Below are 22450 nucleotides of genomic sequence, written 5' to 3' on the forward strand. Positions count from 1 at the left end.
AAGGCCCTTAAATCCCTTGAGTACAACGTGGTAGCATTCATCAGTGTACTGCATTTTTTATTGCACTGTTTGAGAAAAGGATGGCGCACATTAAAACAAATTTGAGCAACTTCTCACTCACCTTGAAGTTATGTGGCAAGGTCAAATACATTTAGTAATCTGTCTTCTTGGTCTGCAGGTAGTCCCTTCCAGTCTAGAGGCTTCAGGAGAAACGTTTGCACTGGAGACAGATTTTTCCATTTACGATTAGTCTTGTAATTTTAGCACTTAATCACTTTTGTATTTTGTATTTACTTTGCTTTTCTATAGTGTTAATTAAATCAAAACCAGAATGTCAGATAGAACTAAGTTGAACGCTCTTTGCAGAAGCCAAAAAATATCATGTCCGTGCCTTTGACAAGCTTTGGACATTTTTGAAGACACACCAAGCCTCACGTCATTTCCTTCGATAGAAATATGCTAACAGGCATCAATCGTACTAACCGTCCCTTTCGCGGCAGTGTTGCATTTCTACCTGTCATTTTTCCTGGGGCTGGTACTGGATTAAGCTTGGCCTAGAGATGCCTCGGTCACCCCATGGTGTCCTTTCAGCTGCTGGTAGGTCGTCTTCTCTGGAACTTCGCTGCCACGCCAAGGATCGGTTGGGAGTCAGGTGTGCTGGTGGGGGGAGTGTTTGGCCAATTGTATCTGTCTGGATAGGATTTATTTAGCCTTACATTAAAACAACTGTTGGAGGGAACAGGAGATTTTTAATCTGGTAATTCAACTTTTACAGTCACCACACAGCTACCAGTGGTGTATACACAGTGCTTAAGAGAAGTTTTTTGTTAATTTATAGCAAAAATGCTAACAACCTTGTTTAAATTTTTGCTAATGTTTTTATTTGAGAGATTAAAAAACCCAAACAACAAAACTCCCAACATTAAGAAAAAGAAGCAGAAGAGCTACCGATGAGAAATAGTCTGGGTTTGCCACTCAACAGCGGCACCAGTCTGCACACAAGCCAGCTGCAGGCAGACATGCGGCAGAGACCAACGTGGTACTCATAGACTGAATGTGATACAAGAAACAACAAACCCAAGAATCAGAAGTAAAGGCCAAAAAACCCCAACAACGCCCCATCCAAGTCTTACTTCCAACGAGAAACATAGGCAAAGCTAACGTTTCAGGCTCTTCTCGCATTAGAGATGGAAACTGCGCTTAAGTTTGTGGCATAGCAAAGGCTGCTAGGGAACTTGGCAGAATGGCCGTGCTTTGCCACCGAGCACTGGGCTGAGTGTGTGACGTTTTGGCTTCGCGAGCCCGCTGAGTTACTATGGAGTCCTCAGTTCAGTGGATGATGTTTTAAGGCAGGGGGGTAGCTGTGGGAAAAAGAGGACCACGACTTGCTTTGTAAGTACTAAGAGGAAGCTAAAAGTCCAACAAGCATTATGGCCTCTTCAGTACTCCACAGCTACAGGTACAGCAACATTGAATATATCATGTACATAACATTACTTATAGACTCTACATGTAAAACATTAACCAATTTATCATGGAAATCTGGTAACAAGCAACATTGCCATATAAATTCACACTTCAGGAAAGGCTAAGCGTGGAACTTTCCTTTGCAAGAGGATTTTCAGTCAATGTTTTGTATAGAAAATATTAAAACAACGATGATAATTTGTTCTCTGAACCTTAATTCATTAATGGGTTAGTTTTCAGGAATGGAAAAAGGCTCTCTTTAGAAAATGTGTGAATATTCAGAATATGACTTCACAATCTAAGTATTAAATAATTAAAAAAAAGTTTCAACTGTCAGGAAGTCTTACTTGGCTGCAATATTTTAAAGCAATAACAGCAATAGAAGGCATAGAAAATCTTTTCCTGCGACACTTGTAAAAATATTCACGTTAAATGCAACAGAACTATTAAAGAATAAACTGCTTGTGGAGCAGAGAAATGAGAGACTAGCTATGCATTCAGCCATCTTCCCTACAGTTGAACTCCAGCTCTTTAAAAACATACTGACTTCAGAATTCGGAAGATGATGTCCCACAGGTAACTGGTCTGCATACTCCTATGAAATATGATGCCCCAAACGGCATGACACCCCTTCTTGGAAAGTTTTTATCTCATCTCCACCATTATCTCCACAGTTTAAACAAAAGAACAACTATCCAAATGTAAAATGCTCTTTTTTTAATTACTAAATTAAGAAAGTTAAACAGTTTTAAAATGTAAACTTGCAAATAAACCATAACAAAATGTAATTAAGACTTTAAAATTTGCAACTCAGTATTAAAAACTCAATAGAAATAGAAAGGAATTTTTTTTTTTTTTTTGGTTAAACGTAAGTAATTCAAGGCTGGTACAGACAACTGAAAAGGTAATACTTTCTTCTGTGCATCCTCCATGAAATGTAAAGAAGTGCATAGTAATTCCACTGGAGAACTTGCAGACATAGGAAAAGTAATTTCATTAGCAGTACAGGACATTTAACACACTTATTTTACAATGGAAAAATGTTACACACAAAACAGAAAAATCCTAGTTGCATGACCAACAGTTTAGCAGGTGGACATGGCTAATATGCTATGATTTTAAGACCATCTGAATGTGGTTACACTGTTTAATAAATCTTTTCGAAACATTTCAGTATACATGTTTTGATACAGGAAGTCCTTGCAGTTTCAATTTTCCAGTTCCAACGGTGATGGTGTAGTTTTCTTGCTTTAAATATGTTCGTTTTAATTTCAAGAACAAATCATCACACACTTGTCAAACATTGGAAACATTACTGTAAATACAGCACATGATTCCTGAAAGAGCAAAGTTACAACCATCTACAGGTACATAATCATAAACAAAAAGTGCAATCCAATTTAAAAAAATCATGCTTGGCAAAAGCCAAAAATTAGATCACTGGCTTTCAGAATCCCACCAGTGTTTTCATGTCTGCAGTAAAATTATCACTTTCCGGGCACTGCTGCAGCAGGATTCATTCAATTCCAAATGAGTTTCCTCTGCAATAGCACCCATATGTATGTACAGGTATGTATATATATTATATATATTTTATATATAAAAAAAGCAAAAAACCAAACACCTGTCCTGATTTTTTTTTATTTGTTAAAACTTGAAAAAAAATGTTTTAGACAAAGAGGCCACTTTTGGAAAATAATACTTTTAGTTGAATCAGGAGAAGACCAGTTAAAATCACATAGGTTTTGCGTTTTAAAAAAAGGAAAGCACTAGGATCAGTTATTGGCACTGAGTTACTATTTACAATGAACAGAGGTTTTGCAGTTTACATAACATCAATACAATGCAGTTTTGGAGTCTTTGCTTAAGATAAAACAAGCGTTTTTCTCCTCTTAATCCAGGACATTCAGATTATTAGGACAAGTGGTCATAGGCAAGGGCTGAGGAAGTTCCCAGCTTCAGCCCCTCTTGTGCACGGCGGTGCTGGAAGATGCTGCACTCTGGAGAAGCCGATCACGGAGTTGGAAGCTGAAGGACAGGTGGGGCAGGGCTGAGAAACACCTGGTAATTCATGACAGTGTCTGCAGACCAGGGGTTTACAGGTTGTCACCAGGCTGGTACTGGGGTTCTGTTGCAGTGAAGTAGTCTTCAAGGAAACCCTGCAAATATTCGAAAGTTGGACGCTCCTCTGGGTCTTTTTTCCAGCAGTGGATCATAAGCTCGTGCAAGGAGATGGGACAGTCCTGAGGACATGGCATCCGATAACCACGTTCTACTTGCTCCAAGACTTCACGGTTATTCATGCCTGTAAAGGGCAGAGAAATCCACGCTTGAATTACAGGAAAATTAACCTGAGGATAACCATATCTACAATACATAGGGTTTTCTCAGTCGTACTCATTTCTTTCAGTTCAGACAAGCGAAACAAAACCACCCCGCTGTCCTGTTTCAGCTCTTCATCTACTGCAAGGTAATCTGCGTTATTTTCTTTCTCAGTAGAGGGTTTTAGGATCCAGTGATGAGTAAAATGCTGCTCCCGTGGTTACCCTCTTGGCTTATTCACAATGGCAGGATTTGGCACTTTCCCTCTCCAAGAACAGTAGCCGTGAAATATATTACATTGAGTGGTTAAGGAAAACAAATGCATTACAACAAATACTATTCATAATTCTAGAAATTAAGATGAATTTTTGAAACCCTCACACTGAGTGTGGGCCTTTCTTGAAGTAGTCTGTCAGGTCATGCTACAGAGACATTCAAGACAAACTCTGCTACTTTGGGCCACCAAGAATGCCCAGCAGCAATACTTTCAATGTCAGTTCAGAAGCTTACTGCTGTTAATGAACTGCACTGCCCCGATCTGTACTGGTTAGCATTGTTTCTACCATACTCCACTGCTCGATCCCAACCCAGAAGAGAACAAAGTTGCTCAGAAGAAAAGTCAAATGCCAAGCAAAACAGCTCTACTGCAGAACCACAGCCTTCTCTCAGAATAGGTAAAGAGTTATATTACTATCATGATTGTCTCTAAGAGGCAAGCCAAGTCCTTCGCTACCGTGTCTTTTCTATGCAACCCCTTCAACCCTTGATTCCTCTGCTGAAGTGATTTCTATTGTATGTGAATTGCAGTCAACTTTAAGTTTATTTTAAATATCTCTTCCAGTAGTTCCTTCGGCTTTTTAGCAGTACCAATGGTAAGACTGGCACTGTGGACATGCAGAAGTAGTTCAGAGAAAGCATGCACACTGACTGCAAGCTCTGTGGCTTGCCAGTTGGCCAGCCCTGCCCCACTCCTCTGCTGAAAAATATCTGCAGGCTTCACTCCCCTGACTTGGTGGGTCCTGCCAAGCAGCTCTGCATGAGCACTGGTAGGGACACTTACGCGCCTCCCTGACCAAATCTAGAAACCAGCACTTTGATGTTGCTCTTTCTGTTAGCTTATCCTCCCACTGGCTTCCATGACACCATCCTTCCCTGGGTCTCCTCCACTCTGTTCTTTCAGGGTGTCCTCTTTATCCTTACACTGTGTAGGAATTAGGCTGGTAACGTAGCTGTATCCTTGGATTTGGTCTTTATTCTGTGTCCTCACGTCCTGGCTGCATTTAATTCTTAAAGATGTTCTGAAAGAAGCATCTGCAAAATACAGCCTTTCCTGACCATTCACATTCAGATTCTCATCTCATGTTAGGATAACAGAACACCTTTTCCTCTTATCTTGACAGGGTAATTTTCTCCTCCTGATATCCATTTGTAGCGTCTCTGCAAGGATCATTTTCCTATCCTGTTACTGTAGCCACCCCTTGCCTGGTCTGGCCACTTGCTCCTTCCTGCTTGCTATGTAAAATACCTGCTGCTTGTCTTCACTTTCAAAGCCTCTCACAGGCTGCCCCACTAGCATTTAGGCTCTCATTTGGCCATGTCCTGGTCAAGTCACAGTTCTGGTTAGCTTACTGCAGCACCTTCAATTTTGAAACAAGTGCTGATGTGCTCTTTCTTATGCTGCCTGTTGCACTTGGAGGAACCTCCCAGAAAACTGCCTCATCCTCCTACAAACCTCTCCTTACCTTTCCCTTTAGCAGCGATAATTGCAAAAAGAAAGGTTAGATTACTGATTTATAGTATTTCCTAACCTACAGACCAATGCTTTAGCACTGGTTTCTTGTGTTTGATTTATCACCTGCATCCACCCACTGTATTTTTGGTGTTAGATGTTTAAGAGTAGGAGCGAACACTTTGTATGGCACCTTAAGTGGTCTGTGGTTAGGACTCCACAGACTGATGGAAACAGAGTAACAATGGTCTTCTGCAGACATAAGATTCTGCATAGAGTTAAGGTTCTCCTGTATTATTGACTCCAACCTGTTAGATCACACAGGCTCACAACAAACCACACACTGAACAAACATTTGGGTGTTCCTCATTATCCAACAAGAACATTTTCAAACATACTTTACTTTTTTATTAAATTACAAAACCACACCAGTGGTCTGTTAGTCATCACCAACCCAAAGGCAGCATCAACCCAAACCTCTGGCCTTGCTGTTTTGAAGACGCTACAAGAAAAAAAAACCGGGCATTTTGCTCATGTTGTTTTCTCAATATTAGGGTTTTTTAATTTGTGTTTTGAACAAAAATCTGCACCTTTTTTTCACATCCTTGTCTTTGAATCGGCTGAATTACCTCATGTTTTGGGGTAAGAACTTCTGCTGTGCTTTGCTTCCCTTACACATTAAAGGCTATGAGACTAAGTGTTACCGGTAACTCATCTTTGTATATACCTAAACCACAAACTCCATTCCTTGTTTTTATTTTGTCAGTACCCCTTTAAGTACAACATGAGCAGAACCAACAGCAGCAGAAAAGCTCCTTCCCAACTGATTTGTTATTCTAAGATATCAAATGTTTGGTATTTTTATCCAGTGCATTAGTCAGTGCTGCAAAGCACACTCTGAATCTTGATAACGAACTGTATGCTGGAAGAAAAACCCTGAGGAGAGGTGGGGGAGGAAAAACATAAACAGCTCTTCACTTCCCTTTTCTAAAAAAAAATAGATGGAAAGAAGAACAGAAAAGAGACTTTGCTGTCTGAAATCACAGTCATTTTTTGTCCCTGGAAAGTCGGTCAAGCCAGGTTTTCTCATCACGGTATAGTCCAGGAAGATGCCCTTCTTCTCCTTTCTCCTTTCTCTTCCCTGCCAGTAAAACTCAGATATGTAACTAAACCAAGTAAACCTCATGTACCTTACTGGAATTCATACATCCAGCAAGGGCTGCAGGATTTCCCAAAGAAATTATGTCAGTTTTGACATGTGCTTGAAAAAGAGTTTATAATAATTTTTTTTTTCAAAATGGATCAGATTATTTGTCAGGCTTCTAAAAATAACAGTGTTTCAGGTATACTTTTTACCTCTTAAAAGGCCTGTTTATGTTTACAAACCTATTATCTAGGTTTGTTTATCTTATCCTACATGTTTTAATGTTTTCCTTTTGATAACAGGAGCCTGTTGTATCTGCACTTCTCACATCACAGAGAGAATATCTGAGCAGCTGTACAACTCTTCTCTCCTAATGAATACCTGAGAGTTTCAACTCTTTTAGTAAATAATAAATGAAATTCTGCTTGCAGAACACATCTAGACTCCTTAAAAGTTTATCCTAAAATCCTTAAATCTGTGGAATAACATACACGGCAATATTCTTCTGTAGACTACACCTATTTCACCTGCTTGAAAAGTCAGTTTGTGCTTATGATGTTTCTACAATTACCATTTGGACCAAGAAGGAAACATCCAATTTCCAAAAGATGGCTTTTCTGTTAGCTTTTTATTCCCTGAGAAGAACAAAAATGAAATAACCTCACACAATCCAGCATTATTAGTGAAACCTCCAATAATCTTAGGATGCCACAGGATATGGCTACTTTAACACTCAATACAATAAAAATCTATTGCCCATATGGGCTGGGGACAGAAACAGAATGCGGCTTGACTTTTCCTGGAAAAGCTGCGGTAGTAAGAGTTACTGTGACATAAAAAGAGGATGTAAAGTTATGGCTAAAGAAAAAACTGAAAAAGTGCTTTGGAGTGCTCTGAGTTGCTCGACTGGATGGAGCACAGCAGATGTGCAAATAGCACAGATCTGGGCAATGCTGCTCTTCCAGAAGACAAGAAACATTACTGTAACTAGGCAGCAACCCCACATCCAAAGCTAACACGCTATATAGATTACTTTGGGCAGTGTGAAGTCCAGTGAGGACAGTGATGGTTTTAAACCACTTCATTCTTGCTTTCTTCCCCTGGACTGAGAATTATGCTCCTTCAGGATGCACTGCATGCTTTTGGACCAATGATCAAACAAATCAGACACAAATGTTTAAAGTAGGACTCTTAAAACAACAGCTCAGCTTCTGACTATCCCCAGGAATGCTGTATTTCAGATTCTCCAAGAACTCAGAGCTGTGCCTCTGCTCATGTTCAGAGGTTCCTCAAACGTGGACATGTTGGCCCTTCTCTAGTATATTTGAGAAGGTAAAACTGTGCAGTCCTCCAGAGAGGCTGGATCACGCTGGCACTCGGAGCGTGCTCTCAAAAGAGAGAGGTATGATGGAGACAGGTTGATTTTTGGGTTTTGTTCAGTTTGATCTGGAAGCAGAATTTCTAACTTCCAGGGACAGTCCCAAAGAAAAGCCAGAGGTGAGGGCACAGGGATGGCATATAGGTTTAGGCAGGGAGATTATTCCATATGCAGGCATGATAATGCACTGAAGGGAACAGGAAAGCTGTTCTTAAAGGAAGACAACCTTTGAAGCATAATGCTGTTCTTACTGAGTACAATATGACCTAGTTATTTCTATGCAAAGGTAGTAACAAGTTTTAAAAATCAGGAAGTCATGCCACTTCATTTAGAAAACCCCCAACAACTAACTCTCATCCTCAAAACACCAACCAAGCTAGGCTATCAATATCTGTTGGTTTTTTTGTTTTGTTTTGTTTTGTTTTTTTAAGTAAGCTATTATTTGCTTGGTATAAGAGATACAACTTTGAGCTATAGCACTTGTAAGTGGGGCTTTCATGCTTAAAAGAAACCCACCTGAGCTCATCTGCGCTATTTGATTAGTACCATCTCTCTCAACTCCTTATCTAACATCCATGTTGACAGTACACACACATATGCTGGCTCACTGATGTGTACTCAGCCCCAGCCTTGGGCAGCATACCATGCACTCCCTGGCACTTGTGGCCCAGCTTCCCCCAGGGATGAGGAGGCTGAACACAGCTCCCCAGGGACTGTAGAGCTGCTTGGAGCCCAAATGTAGAGACCTGCCTGGCCAGAGGCAGCAATGTGGATAGCATCATGGTGGCTGTCACGCTAGACATAAAATGTAAATGCTCTTCATATGACAAGCACAGCAGAAAGCAGAAGGGGTAAGTTCAGAGGTGCTTGTTTAGTGCAGCTGAGATTTTTGCCTGTCAAAAAGGCAACATGTTAAAAAAACCAAAATCCTCTGACTACTCCTAGAGAAATGCAGCCTCCTCCTTTTAAACTCCATTAAAAAAATCAAAACTAAGATCCAAGGAGAATTTGTGAAAGCCGAAAGAAACAGAAACTGAAAAAAGTCAACTAAGCAGACTATTATTTAAACTTGGTTCCTCTTCTGCCCATATATAGTTTTTATTTCCCCACTGCAATAGTGGGGAAGTAGAACCTCAATGCCCAGAAAGACTGTGAAAGTTGCTTATTTCAATCTGCTGCCTTGTTAAAAGAATGGGAAAGCATTAGGGAAGGCTAGGAAAAGTGCTAATAAATTAGTTATCATAGCAGTCCATTATGTCCATCGACAGAGAAACAGGCTTGGTTGAAGGATGAAGGAGAGGACACCTGTCAAAAAGTCAGTCTTGCTTGTGGGAGCTATAGGGTCTGGGGCAAAGCTTGATTAAGAACTCTAGCCTGATCTTCATCTCTGCCAGCAAAATCTTTATTAGTCATATGTCCCGCCACTGCTGCAGCCTCTCTTCCAAAATGGGGCACCAGGACAAGAACTGGTTCAAATCTGTGGGACAAGAAATGCACATGGTCTGTTCCCCTCCTATATACTGCCTGCCTTCTTCTGTCCTCCTTGTTATGCTTCTCCTTCCTTCTACACAAGCTTAAAACAATGCCTGGTTCTCCAAGGCATGAGGTACAGTGCCCTACAGGCATGTTTACCACCACAGGACTGGGGTGTGTGCTATATATAACCTCTCCAGGCACTAAGATCTTGTCAAACAAGACAGCAATGTCTTTGTCTGAGGGCCTCTCCCTGCTCCCCATGGCCTGCTACAAGCTGTAAGCAGGAACAGCAGGACAACATGCCCACAGCTATTTCAGAAACTGGGTGTTACAGCAGAGTGACAGCTCCATGACCCTCTTTGTTTCAAGGCTGACCCTTTCCAGAGCTTGGAAATCCCCATGCCTTGGGTGCCAAAGTGGTTGGCAGTGTCTACAAACCGCATTCTCTTACCTATAGGTTGCATGCTTGGGTGAGGAGGGCTGAGTCTTGCCTCTCGGGGTGGCTGAACTGCCATCTTTTCCTCCTGGTGCAAGCCATGCCACGATGGCAGGAAATGCCCTGTGGGTGCATCTGAACCCTACTCCCTGCCCCAGACAGGGACTTGAATTCATGAAGTTTTATCCTTCCAGGAGGTCCCTCCTCTCCGCAGCATGAAGCAGGAGATGGATTATTCTTTCTATGTCAGGGGAAAATAGAGTTTTTTCTGAGGAGCTCAGGAGGTCTTTGTCACCTTGGGAAGTCCAAGCCCTCTTTTCAACCCCCATGCAAAGACAGACCCTTCTGAGAAGGACCCAGTTCCTCTCGCCCGTTGCCTCAGCCTATAAAAGCTTTCCCAGTTAGGGTCTGGGGAATGAGACCAAACTGAAATCTCTCAAGACTTTGGAAATTCAGATTTAAAATAGAGGCTGCCCATAGGTAAAACTGACAGAGAGGGGAGTGATGGTGACCATGAGAATGACTAAGACTCCCTGGCTGAGCAGGGTGGTAGTTCTGGTGGGGAGGAGGGGCCCTGGCATAGAGCTTGGGCAGTCAGTAACTGAGGCAGTACGTGACCATCCAGAAAATTGCTGACTCTGTGATGTGTAAATGCACAAAAAGTTGCTTCCAGCTACTTGATGTCTTCCTAGCATGGGTTGGGGAGAGTGAGCAGAAGGACCTTCAGTGTATGAGGACTTTATGTAGTGAGGGATTAAGGGGGAGGACCATGCTGAAAGAGGAGAGACACCACTAGTTGTCTTTGATGTGCTCAAACTGCCACATAATAAAACTGTCCACTTTTTCAGGACACAGACCATGCCTAAGATTTCTGCCATGGATCTTACAAGAAATTATATATTGCAAGCACTTAAACGCACATCCAGTGGCCTCCTTCTTCAGAGAAGGAAAGGAACACTCGGCAAGTGCAGACATCCTCTGCTGTCATGGCCAACACTGTGTTCAGTTACAAACTGGTGAGTTATCATGGGGCTCAGATGGTCACTTTTGCCCAGAATAGCATTTTTCCTGTGGGTGTGCCTGTGTCTGTGCTCATGCACCTGATAAGAGAGAAGGTCAGTCACTAAGCATCTCTGTCCCACCCGTGTGGAGCTCAGGGGAAAAAATTCATGTTAACTGTGCCCTAGCTTGTGAGAGCCCCTGTGCACCCACTCGGTGGGTAGTGACTAGGTACTTCCTTTTCCTGTAGCCCAGCAAGGAGCATTGCCCACCCTCTGTGAGCAACACCATATCAGCTAAGTCTTACACACCTTCTTTCTGTCTTTGACCTTTGTATGTTGTGCCACGTCTGCATTTAACCCTCAATAAACCTGCAGAAATCATGGCTCTCCCATGCCACTGCCAGTAATCCTCATGGCAAGAAGACCTTCGTGCCAGCTATTGACACAGCCACTCCGTGTGGTGGCAACACCCGCTCTTCTTTAACCGCATGGGGAAGTGCTGGGCAGAGAGACTCATCCATTCCACAGAAACACGTCACCTCACTTTCTGCTACCTCATTCTGTTGTCACAGTCACAGCTTTGCTAAGCTGCTCCCTGTTAATCAAGCCAAAATTCACTGCTGATCATGGGAAGCCTTCCAGTCTTCATATTCTCTTCCCAAATATCAGCTGCTGGCTGTGAGGCACTAGCAAAGCTGAAATTCCTGATAAAACTCTGGGAGTTTAGTTTTGCTGAGTTCAGCCTTCTGAAGTGGTATGAGATACCACAGGATAAACTGAACTCCGCCTTGATGCTTTTCCTGTGCAATTAGATGAATGGATCTGACTGCTTGATCATGACACAGATTGGAGCACTGAAACTGCTTTAGAGCATTAAATTTCCATTGCAGGGCATAGATTTCCATTAAATCAGCTGCAGTGCATGGAGCCATACTGGTGAGTATTTAGAGATTTTTTTAAAATAAAAAGAATAGAGATGCAGCTAGATGCCCTTCTGTTAGTATCTGTGCTGGTAAGAAAATGAAGGGATTAAGTTCTTTTCTGTGTAATGCACTACTTTCACCTCACCCCTTTCCTCTTCACCTGAATGCCTGCAATCTTCAGGGGGGCAACAGAATGAAAAGCTCTTTCTGCATAGGCAGATCCAATCACCCCTCCTACAAACCTTAATCCATCGGATACTTGGCAGGGTTTCAACAAAAAGCCTTGGGGCCTCTGGTTCCCCCATGCAGAGAATCTGGCCCCGCTGTGACCCTGCCATGAGCTCTGGCCTGCACATTACAGAATTATTTTCTTTCCTTTCCATTCATCTTGAAAGCAAGGATTGAAATGTAAGAGTTTATAAAACAGAGATTTGGTAATACCAGACATTCAGACAGTCATCAAACCTGCAGAGAACCAGACTGAGAGAATAAACAGAGTCATGCCACTCTGGGAGTTTAACTGTTGGTATCTTAAAGTGAACGCAATACTATGGAGAGCTTTTTGCTCCACAGTATAGTAATTCTACGTTGCTTTCATTATTTGACTAGGAAGTATGTTAATTGAATGGAGAACAACTTAAAAAATTAGAAATTAATATGTTGGGTTTTCTGTCCTCTTGCCATTTTTATCATGACCAGCACACAGCACTTTCAGGGTCAGTACCGCTTTCAAGCATACACAGAACGTATGCATGATAACCATCCTCCTTGGAGCCCCATGAAAATAAATGAACATTCCAATTTAAGCATATGGCTCTTTCCCACTCCTTTCCTCAGGTGAAGCAGGGATCTACTTTCTGGTAAGACCGTTTCTTACCTGGGTATGGCACTCTCCCTTTTGTTACCAGCTCTGTCAGTAGGATCCCAAAAGACCACACATCCGACTTTATTGTGAACCTTCCATACAATGCTGCTTCTGGCGCAGTCCATTTAATGGGAAACTTTGCACCTAATGAAAGAATAAACGAGTCTTAATCAGAACAGAGGCAGAATCAAAGTTCCGGTTCGCAGGTGACTCGTGTTCTGCAACACGTGCAGGTGGACAGAGCTGTGGGCAAGTGTTAACAAACAGCTCCATGGAGTACAGTCAGAGAGGACAGGCGGGTAGAACATGTAGGGCTGAAGGAAAGACTTAGGAGGGAAGGGGTGAGTTTGTCCCACATCCCAAGAGAAGGCTAAGACATTTAAATTCAGGTTTGAAGTTTTATAAAAGAAAAAAAAGTTTTAAAAAACAATAAGCCCAATATAATAGAAATTCTTTCTCCCAAAATGTTTTAAATTAACATTTCCCTGTGATATTTGCAAGTCAAACGCAGTTAGCACATATGAATAGAAGTGAGATTTATTGTAAATGTACCTCCCAGTTTCCCTGCTCAAGCTGAGCAAAATACAAAACAAACAAACATGGCAAAAACATAAATTAAAAACAAACCTAATATTTCATTAGAAACATGCAAGGACTTAAAAATAATACTGCCACTTGAATTGCTTGGAGTGCAATGATGTCAAGGCACAGCTTTGGCCTGTGATTTATAACTTGACAGTGTACTTTAAGCTCTTGGCACTGAAGAGCCTGTAGTGCCTTAAATACGTGCAGTTCTAATGTGCTCATCCATCATCAGAGCTTGCAGGAGCCAGTTGTGGTAAGGATGGTAAGATAACAAGCCTTTAAACACTGATTTATTTGCTTTTCCAATCATTTACTGTTTTCTTAGGGAAAATATTTTCAGTATGACTTTAAAGAACAGTCTTGTGGTAATAATTAACTCGTAGTATGTACAAAAAAATATGCAGTCATTTCCCTGGTGCCTTGTATTAACATACAGGCAAAAGAGTTGCATCGCTTATTGCTGATCCCTAGTGACAAACACTCTTGAATTTGGAAGCAGACTGACTTTGACTTCTCACCACCCTCTCATAAAAGTTCCCTTAGCTTTCAGGAGGAGTGTGGAAAGTGCAACAACGTGGACAAATCACTCTCAGGGCCTGAAGTTACGGCACTGTTTACAGTTCCCTGCTAGCTCTGTTCTGCCATCACATCCAGTGCTCGATGTCCCATGTCTTCTCCTATATGCCACAATCTGACTTGACTCAGAGTACAAAGTAAACACGGTAATTCTCATCTCCTTACTTGGTAAGGCATCAGGCGTGCTAAAATTTTTCCTGCTCTACATGTAAGTGATCCTAAGAGAGAATATTACTCAGAAATAAAGACTTTTTTTCTAGGGAAAACTGCAGTTGCTTAAGTAAGTCCTACTAAATTAAAAGACACAAGACAAAGTTTCAAATCCCTAATGCCTGAAGTCAGGGACTTAAGTCTAGTTAAGCATCAATACGGCCGTGGTTAGATTTGCAAAGATGCCGGAGGATTTTTGGATTTCTATTCACTTTCAGAAAAGTCTGCCTCTTCTGTATTTTCATTAGCTTATATGCAGGCAGGAGTTAAAATTTGGGTGCTCTGCTTTGGTCCCAATCTCCCTAAGTTACACTTCTTCATGGGACCAATCTTAGTTTACAAGACTCAAAATTTACAGAACTTTGTCTTCTCTTAAAAGCCGCCTTGGCCGTGATGTCCAAGATCTCTGCAGCAGCAGCCTGCCATCACTTGATCCTCTGTCCTGGAAGATGGCCCTGCTTCAGCAGCACCAGTAGCCACATGGGGTTGGGAAACGGCTACCCCAGCCACTGGTAGATGCTGGGGCTATACAACCTTTGCCGATCCCTGGAAAAACTGCAAGCTGTGTATATCTGGCGGTTGGGTTCCCTAGGCCTACAGTGAGTGCATGGCTTCAGATGGGCTTATGCAGGCATGCCATGAATATGACAGGTAATGTCCCTCTGCTCTCTCATACGTGCAGCTGAGATAGTACACACACACCATGCCAGCTGAACAAATAGCTCCAGGCTGGCCAGCAGCCTAAAGCCTTGGACGTTGGCTGGTGGTGTGTGACAGCCAAGCATGAGGGTTTGTTCGTTTGCGTGTTGCACACATTTTATTACATAATTTTTTTTTTTCTTTAATCAGCTGTGTTTTTCTGAGAAGCTGAGCCAAACCTGGTCTAATTCCTTTGTGCTTCATACTCAGATCCACAGGTAGCAAGCCCCTACAACTCATCTTTGGAGGAAAGAAATGTCTTCAGCCTCCTTTGCGGCCAACTCCCCCGGTATTTTTGCCTTCCTCATCTACTGCTGGTGCGGCACTGGGAGGGGAGTATGTGGTGTGTTGAGGGACCATGGGAAGATGAGAAGCAAGGTAAGTGGATGAGAAGGAGGGAAAATTTCAACACATCCCTTTTTCTGAGAGCTAGAGCAGTACAAACCCTATTGGTCTGTAATGAGCACTACTGGAGAAGACAAACGGCTGTGCTGTGGATTTTCTGATGACAGGATAGCTAGTCATTACGTTTCTATGTTTCTCCTGCTGGGGGTGATTCTCTGGCTAAAACAACTCATACAAAAATCACATGTTCTGCACTTTGTGCACTATTTCCTGAACTTTAGTTTGAAGTGATAGATGGGAGGAGGGAAAGACAAGGTTGGCAGACAGGTCGCTAACAGAGCCCTGCCTAATGGTTTTCTGGCCATGCAATGCATGCAGGTCCAAGAGAGCCTGCAACCCAGTATGGCAGAGCCATCAGTAAGGGGAGTGCAGAGACCAGTGAGGACGCACCAGGTTGGCCAACTGCACAGCTGCAGGTACAACACGTGCACTGCCGTAACACAAGGAGATCACACACAGCTTGCGTGAATGGGGGCATGTGTGCGTGTGTCTAACAAGGATCCCCCGAGGTGCTGCCTCCCATCTAATGTCTGACGCTGGAGACACAGGCAGTGCACTTCTGTGGAAGCACAAAAATCCCCAAACGTGTTGAGCACTGCTCCGAAGCCTCCCGATTGCTACTGCTAAACAAAATGATCGCACAGACCAGATGCTGCGCGTGGCTCCTGATCGACAGTCTCTGCGCTTACTCTCTTCCCGATACACTGATTAAAAAACCCATGCTCTCCCTCTGCCTAGGCCTCAGCAGCTTATTAAACAAGCTGACTTTGTGCTGCAAACAAATTACAGCATCAGATCATCAGATAAAATGCATATTACTGACAAGCATGTCAATAAATCTGATAAGCTGAATTACCCCAGCTGACAAGGCAGCCTATCTCCTACTTTGAAGGCAGATTTTACATCAGTGTGGGGGATTTATCTTTTTTTTTGCTGGGACTCGTTTTATTACAAACTAGCAGGCCAGTAACTCCATGTGTACAAACCAACCGTGCACTGCATTCTTTAGGTCAGGATGGCCTGCCTTTGCCCCAAAGCGAGATACTAATCTGCAGCTTTTATCTCTGTCCCTTTTTTTGAAACATTTCAGCCTGGGGAAAGCCTTTTTTGGGTTTCTGCACTGCTTGCAACCACATCAAGCCAAACCTGTTCGTACAATTTACTGTTAGGGCAGCCGGCTCTGCCTCTTACCTCTGAGGATTTTTACAAGGCTCAGCTCTGTTCTTGGGACCTCTGCCCGGCTCTGCCCAGGCATTCACACAGGTTATCTCCCAGGAGGATTTCCTTGAGAAAAATCAATCCATGGCCCTGCTTTAATTCTTTGTTGGCTACAAGCAGGTTGCGTGATCAGAAGGAGCGAAGGGGGCTGCGATAATTGAGTGACCTTGACGTACAACTCTCAGCATGGCTTCTTCTGAGGCAAGTGAAAATCCCTCAAAGCTATGTTTTTTCAGATCTAAATCTCGACGAAGCAGAAACCTCTGAAATTCATGTCCCAGAGCCATGGCCAGCTTGATAATGATCCTGTTTCCGGAAACGCTACAAAGCTGCTACCTCTTGTATCTTAAAACCAAACCAAATGCAGCACCCCAAGCTCTAAGGCTCCAAAACCACGGGAATTCTTGGGTTAGCAAGAGAACATAGTGCAGCAGAGAATTGCTCCTGGGGCTGGAAAGGGAAAGCCACAAAAGGTAAAAACGAAGTGCTGAAGCAAGCATGTAACAGGAAACGAGTCAGCCCTGGTAGGCGATGATGAATGCTGTGTGGGAGGGACTGCGCAATTACATTTTTTGTGCTGTGAGAACGAACATGAAATTACAAGCCTCGCAAAACATCAGCGATCAGAAGCAGGCTCTGCAGGCTGACCCCTGCCCAGGAAGCGGGGGACAAGGGGCGGAACTGTGGGTCTAAACACCGCTCTTGCCCTCTGCCTGCACGCCCCCCTTCCCCTCGCCCTTCCTCTTGACCTGGCCACGCTCCTTCTCACAGAACAGATGGCATCTCTGTAGGAGGGTTATGAGTGATCCCCCTCTGGGACCCCGGGGGCTGGCTGTTAGGAAGCAAGAGCCCTTCCTCCTATCCATTCCACGGCTTGCCTGGGGAATGGCAGGCAAAGAGCAAGAACAAAGCCCTGGACGTTACAGCTCGCAGTACAGTCAGTCGTGAACAAGAGAGATTTGATTAGCTGGTGAGCTGGGAGCCAAGTCTCTACAAAAGGGCTGAGGAGAGCCTGGAGGGGGAGAAAATCCCTGCTCATTTCTAGGAAATCAAAATATGAAGCATCACTTGTTTTTAAGCAGGGCAGGAAGGAGATATTTCTAAGTGTTAAGGAGGCAAAAATGATCTGAGAGTTTACAAACACGTACTGGAGTTCCCAAAATAGCTCTGACTTGTCTGGAAGGCATCAGAAAGATCCTTATTGTTTCATGTGTGCTTGGAGCAGCATTGCTGCAAGTGCTGCCAGTGTATGCAGTAGAAACAAGGCCTGGAAAATAACTGTGCTCTTTTTTTATTAAGGCAATTTTAAATTTGTATCAGCTGCTACTGCTTAGAATAGTAACAACTCTTCCCCAGCAACTCTGTGGAGCACTCAGCACTCTCCACAAAAATGCCATGTGCTTGGCCAAAACTCCACGTAGCTGTGAACCAGATCAATGTAAGGGTAGCAGAATTGGATAGGAAATCCTGTGCTGGAGGTGATGGGAAGTTTCTCTCTGTCCTGTAGGATACCAGAGCTTTTAAGGCTTGCCTTACAGGACTGACACAAGCATCATCACTGATGGAGGAAGCGAGACTGAATGCCTGACACTCTGTGTGTGGGAAGATGTTGCAACAGCAACAGCCAAAAGAAGCAGGCCCCTGATGGTGCAGGCTGCAATACAGTCCACCAGTGCAGCCTTTAAAATGGGCGTAATAGGCATGTTTTTCCCCTTTGATTACTCACTTCCTCCAAAAGCAAGAGGAGCCAAATGCTCATTACAAGCCAAGAACTTTTTTTGTATTATTTAATGGCAGTGTATAGCTGCTAGTCACACATTTTAAATCATTAGTGACGTGACCATCTCTTTCCTTCCTGACGATTGCTGAGAAATGGCAGTACAGACAACAAACCACTTTTTATTTACCTCTCATAAATCAGGAGCAGTCAGGCCCCCTTTGTTCAAATCAAAAAGAAAATAAACTGGTCAGTAAAACGTTACCACCAGGCTAAGTAATACCCATACAGGTTCAGGAATCCTGCACTCTAGCCTGCTGAGGCTCAAAGCATCCCCATCTGTTTCCTTTCAAAATATTTAATCGGAGACAAAAGTGACAGTGGGGGAAGGGAGCAGGAGATCAAGCAAGACTGGAGAAAACCACCTCTGCCCCATGCCGACAACGAGCTCTATATTAACACACTTCAGCCAAGAGAAGGGCGACCGCTGAGGAGAGAGTGACCAAAGGCTTTAATCTTCAGATTTCATAAGGCAAAACATTTCCTTTACCCCACAGGAGCTGCCAGTCTGGAGCGCTCCCCGTCCCCTCCCCTCTGCTGGCCAGGCTCTCCTCCTGTGTCAAAATTCCCACTGAAGCAGTAGTCAGCTAGATAAACAGAGCAATCCCCAGATGCATCCCCTTGGAGGCTGAAGTAATAGGTCATGGGAAACAAGCAGAGGCAACCATTTCCTTCTGATACTGTGGTCTCCACCAAGCAATGCTCAAATGTTTAACCAAACAAACCAGGACTGAATCCCACTTGAAGAAAAATTTCAGTGGCCCATTAGAAACCAATAAACCTCAATAAATTGAAGGTCCCAGGCTCACCCTGGCTGCCCAACTGGCCTGGAAGCCAGGTTAATTATAATGAAATGTAAACTGAGAGTGCTGCTTGGTCAAAAATGCACCCCTCCCTAGAATAAGCTACCATTTAAGAAAGGATCAGAAAAACATTAGAGAAAGTAGGAAAACCTTTCTACAGGATGCCTGTGATTACAGCTCTTTGTGTCTCCTTTTAAGGAATTCTGTAGCTCTGAAGGACTTAAGCCTGACCCTGAGGTCGAGGAAGGAAGTACTGTCCATTGCCCTGAAGTATGGGAAGGATGGGTGACTTCTCCATACTTGCACCATGAGATGAAGCCAGGCGAACGTGATTCGGATCTCCTGGTCATCAGCGATGCAAGTTAAAAGGCAAACTACTACTCCCTTCCTTGCCTTTTTTTCCACAATACAAGTGATTTCTGCCATGGAAGACGGGCAGGAGATACCCAGGACTACACTCCCTCTCCCTGCCAGTCTCAGCATTATGCTTTTCTCAGCTCAAAGTTTTCCCACCCAAAATCCAATAATTTTTATTGTCTTACAAAATCTAACCTTCTCATCAACATCAGTCAGACAGGTTTTCAGAGCTTTCTAACATGTGAAGAGGGCACAACTATTCTGAGAGACTTAAACCAGGAAGCAAACAGGTCATCAGAGGATTTCCTAGGTATCAGGAGCCTGAAGAAATCTGGCCAGAAGTAGGTCACATACTTGTCTATTAAAACAAATAATTAGTCATGTCAAACTATAAGTTGGGTTGTTTCCAAAGGGAACAAAAGACATGGCAGTACACCAGACAGAAACGGAGATAATATAGGACAGTGTTTCAAAGCCGTTTTGCAGACTGGATCTGACTGCTTTGTTCAAGGAAAACTGTTCTTTTTTTACACAGGGGAAGGGCAAGCAGGCAGCTTTCTGTCTACCAGAGCCTGCAGACACTCCTGTTGCTTTGGAAAAACAACACAAGGCTATTTTTTCTAGCAAGCAGCAATTCCCACCCTCAGGCTGAAATCAACAGTGGTTAACTCTCTGCATTAGTACCTACCAGAGGTTCTTCAAGGCCCCCCCCCGCAAATAATCAGGCCTCGCTGTCTGAATGTGAAGCAGGCAACTTTTAGGGCAGATGCAGCCCATGGTCCACATCCCTGTGACTAGGTACTGCTGACAGCAGTTCAGAGGGGTGTGAATGGCATGAGAGCTGCTGCTCCCAGGCCAAGGCAAGGCATGCTGGAAACTCCCTGGTTCCTTCTGTCAACACTTGAAAGTTACAGAAAGAGGTTAGCTCTTTCCTAAGAATTAATGGCAAAATCCATGCTGAAACAGGGACTCCTGGTCAAGAGAAGAAAACTCACAACAGGAAAGGGTAAATGCAGGTTATGAAGTACTTCACCAACATGTGCTTTCTGATGACATACGACAGGATTTAATGGGACACTCCTTGGTTTTGGCACTGAAATGGACAGAGCGGTATTTACCGACACATATTGAGCAAGCACTACCAATGTACTGCCAACAGAAAAGCCCAAAACCGTAGCTCTGCAAACTTGGACCAACATCTGACAAGTAAGCATGACTTGTAAAGAATGACTAACTACAAAGAGCCTGTGTCATGGCTCAGTCTGAACACACACATGCTTTTTAAAAAAAGCTACAATACTCTGATACATTTTTATAGTGTATCAGTGGTTGGCTGTGCCCAGCACTCTGTGTGGCACTGGAAAATGTCTTTCCTATTAAAGTAACTTTGTAAGTTCCCAAAGAAAACATAGTGCTCAGAGAGACATCTCCATTGCATCGACACACAATTCTTTGAGCTGTTTGAAATAAAGAAAATAATAGCACAGCAATGTCGATAGTGGTCAGTAAATACTAGAAGGCACACTACAAAAGAAATAGCTTACATAGGCTTTTCTGGATTACCCCATTCAGGCTTTCAAGGCTGATAAGTAAAAGTATCCTCTTTGTTATGGCAGCACGAGGATCTTGTCTTTACCGTCACATCACCCACCTGTGCTCTCACTCATCATCTTTGTTTCATTTTGGTCAGTTTTTAAAGGGAAGACAACTAAATAAGATGATCTCTTTAGGACATGCATTCATCAGTGAAGTTCTGGGCTAGGAGTTAATATCAGTTCAGGGTATACTGAAAGCAACACCAAAACATATGAGAGAGAGCTTTTTAAAGCCATATTCCACTTTTCCCCTGTCACAAGAATGACACTTAGTGCTACCCCTGCTGCTGTATCTACCTTGTCTGGCCGTATATTCGTTGTCTTCAATCAGTCTTGCTAATCCAAAGTCAGCAATCTTGCATATTAGGCCATTCCCCACCAGAATGTTTGCAGACCGCAGATCTCTGTGTATGTAATTCATTCGCTCAATGTACGCCATGCCTGCAGCCACCTGTGAGAAGCATGAAACACAATCGGTGCATTTCAGAATTAACTCAGACATACGCGGGCTATAAAGCATATACACCTAAGTGCTCAATATTCTGAAGACAGACCTGGGCTGCCATGTCCACCAAATTCGGTAACTTCAAAGCTCTTCCTTCTCCATCTTTTAAGAAATCTAGCAAACTCCCTGCAAGTGCAAAGTTGACACAATAGAGAGATGTTAGGGAAACAATGGCTATTCATCAGGATGGAGGTGCGGTGATATGTGCAATATTAAAGACAGCAACGTTTCAAGCTCTCGTGGACAGTTTAAAAAAACCCCACAATATCTTAGAATTCTCATATTATGCTTGTTTCACTCTTCTTTAAGATTGGCTGATCCTTCCTAACTTTTCCAGTGCTCTTTGAAACTACGTACCTGCTGCTCTCTAAAGGCCCCAGCTCGCTTCAAAGCATCAGCTGAATTCCAAGCCACACAAGCTATGGAAAAAAGTCAGATCCCAGCTCAACCTGCTCCGAAAGAAAGGTCTGTCTGGAGCCTGGTAAGCCCAAAGGGGCTAGCATTAACAAAGGCTAATTTTCCTTAGAAATTAGTAGTGCTCCTTCTCTAGGTAACTCATAACTAAATGTAGCACGAACCATTAATTTTCAAAGACCACTATGCAAAACTAGAGAAGACAAAGCAGGGATCAAATGAAAGCAATTTTAGCAAAAGCAATAAGGACGTAGCTCCCCTCTGCAAGGGGAAGCAAGGAGGTTCCCTGTAGCTTTTAAAAAAAGCCTAGGATGCTATAGCTCGCTTCCCAATCTTGTATTCAAACAGAGAAGTGTGGCAGTCTCCTTTAAATAAGGTCAGTGAATTGGTTTAATAAATGAGGGGAAAAGACAGATGATTAGGCGTTTCTCCCTTGATAAATTGTCAGCCTCAAGCTCAGATCCAAAGATGTAAAATGTTACTGTAAAAACTAGTAAAGAAAGCCAAACTAAACCACATACTTCAGAAGGATTTTGAGAAGTCTTTTTTTCTTTTTTTTTTTTTT

At 43.1% G+C, this 22450-nt stretch overlaps 1 protein-coding gene across 2 annotated transcripts in view; it reads right to left on the reverse strand.

The window, feature by feature from the left end:
* Positions 1–2442: 2442 nt before the first annotated feature.
* The window catches only part of FYN (FYN proto-oncogene, Src family tyrosine kinase), a 143699-nt gene continuing 123691 nt past the window's right edge, over positions 2443–22450 (reverse strand). For both annotated transcript variants that reach the window (XM_075087461.1, XM_075087460.1), the window contains 4 exons: positions 21521–21597; positions 21264–21417; positions 12754–12885; positions 2443–3772 (listed from right to left, as the gene is read on the reverse strand). In XM_075087461.1, the coding sequence (XP_074943562.1) occupies positions 3564–3772; positions 12754–12885; positions 21264–21417; positions 21521–21597 (572 nt within the window). In that variant the 3' untranslated portion in view covers positions 2443–3563. The remainder of the gene's footprint in view (positions 3773–12753; positions 12886–21263; positions 21418–21520; positions 21598–22450) is intronic.

Source organism: Phalacrocorax aristotelis, chromosome 3 (assembly GCF_949628215.1).
Source record: "Phalacrocorax aristotelis chromosome 3, bGulAri2.1, whole genome shotgun sequence".
NCBI lineage: Eukaryota > Metazoa > Chordata > Aves > Suliformes > Phalacrocoracidae > Phalacrocorax > Phalacrocorax aristotelis.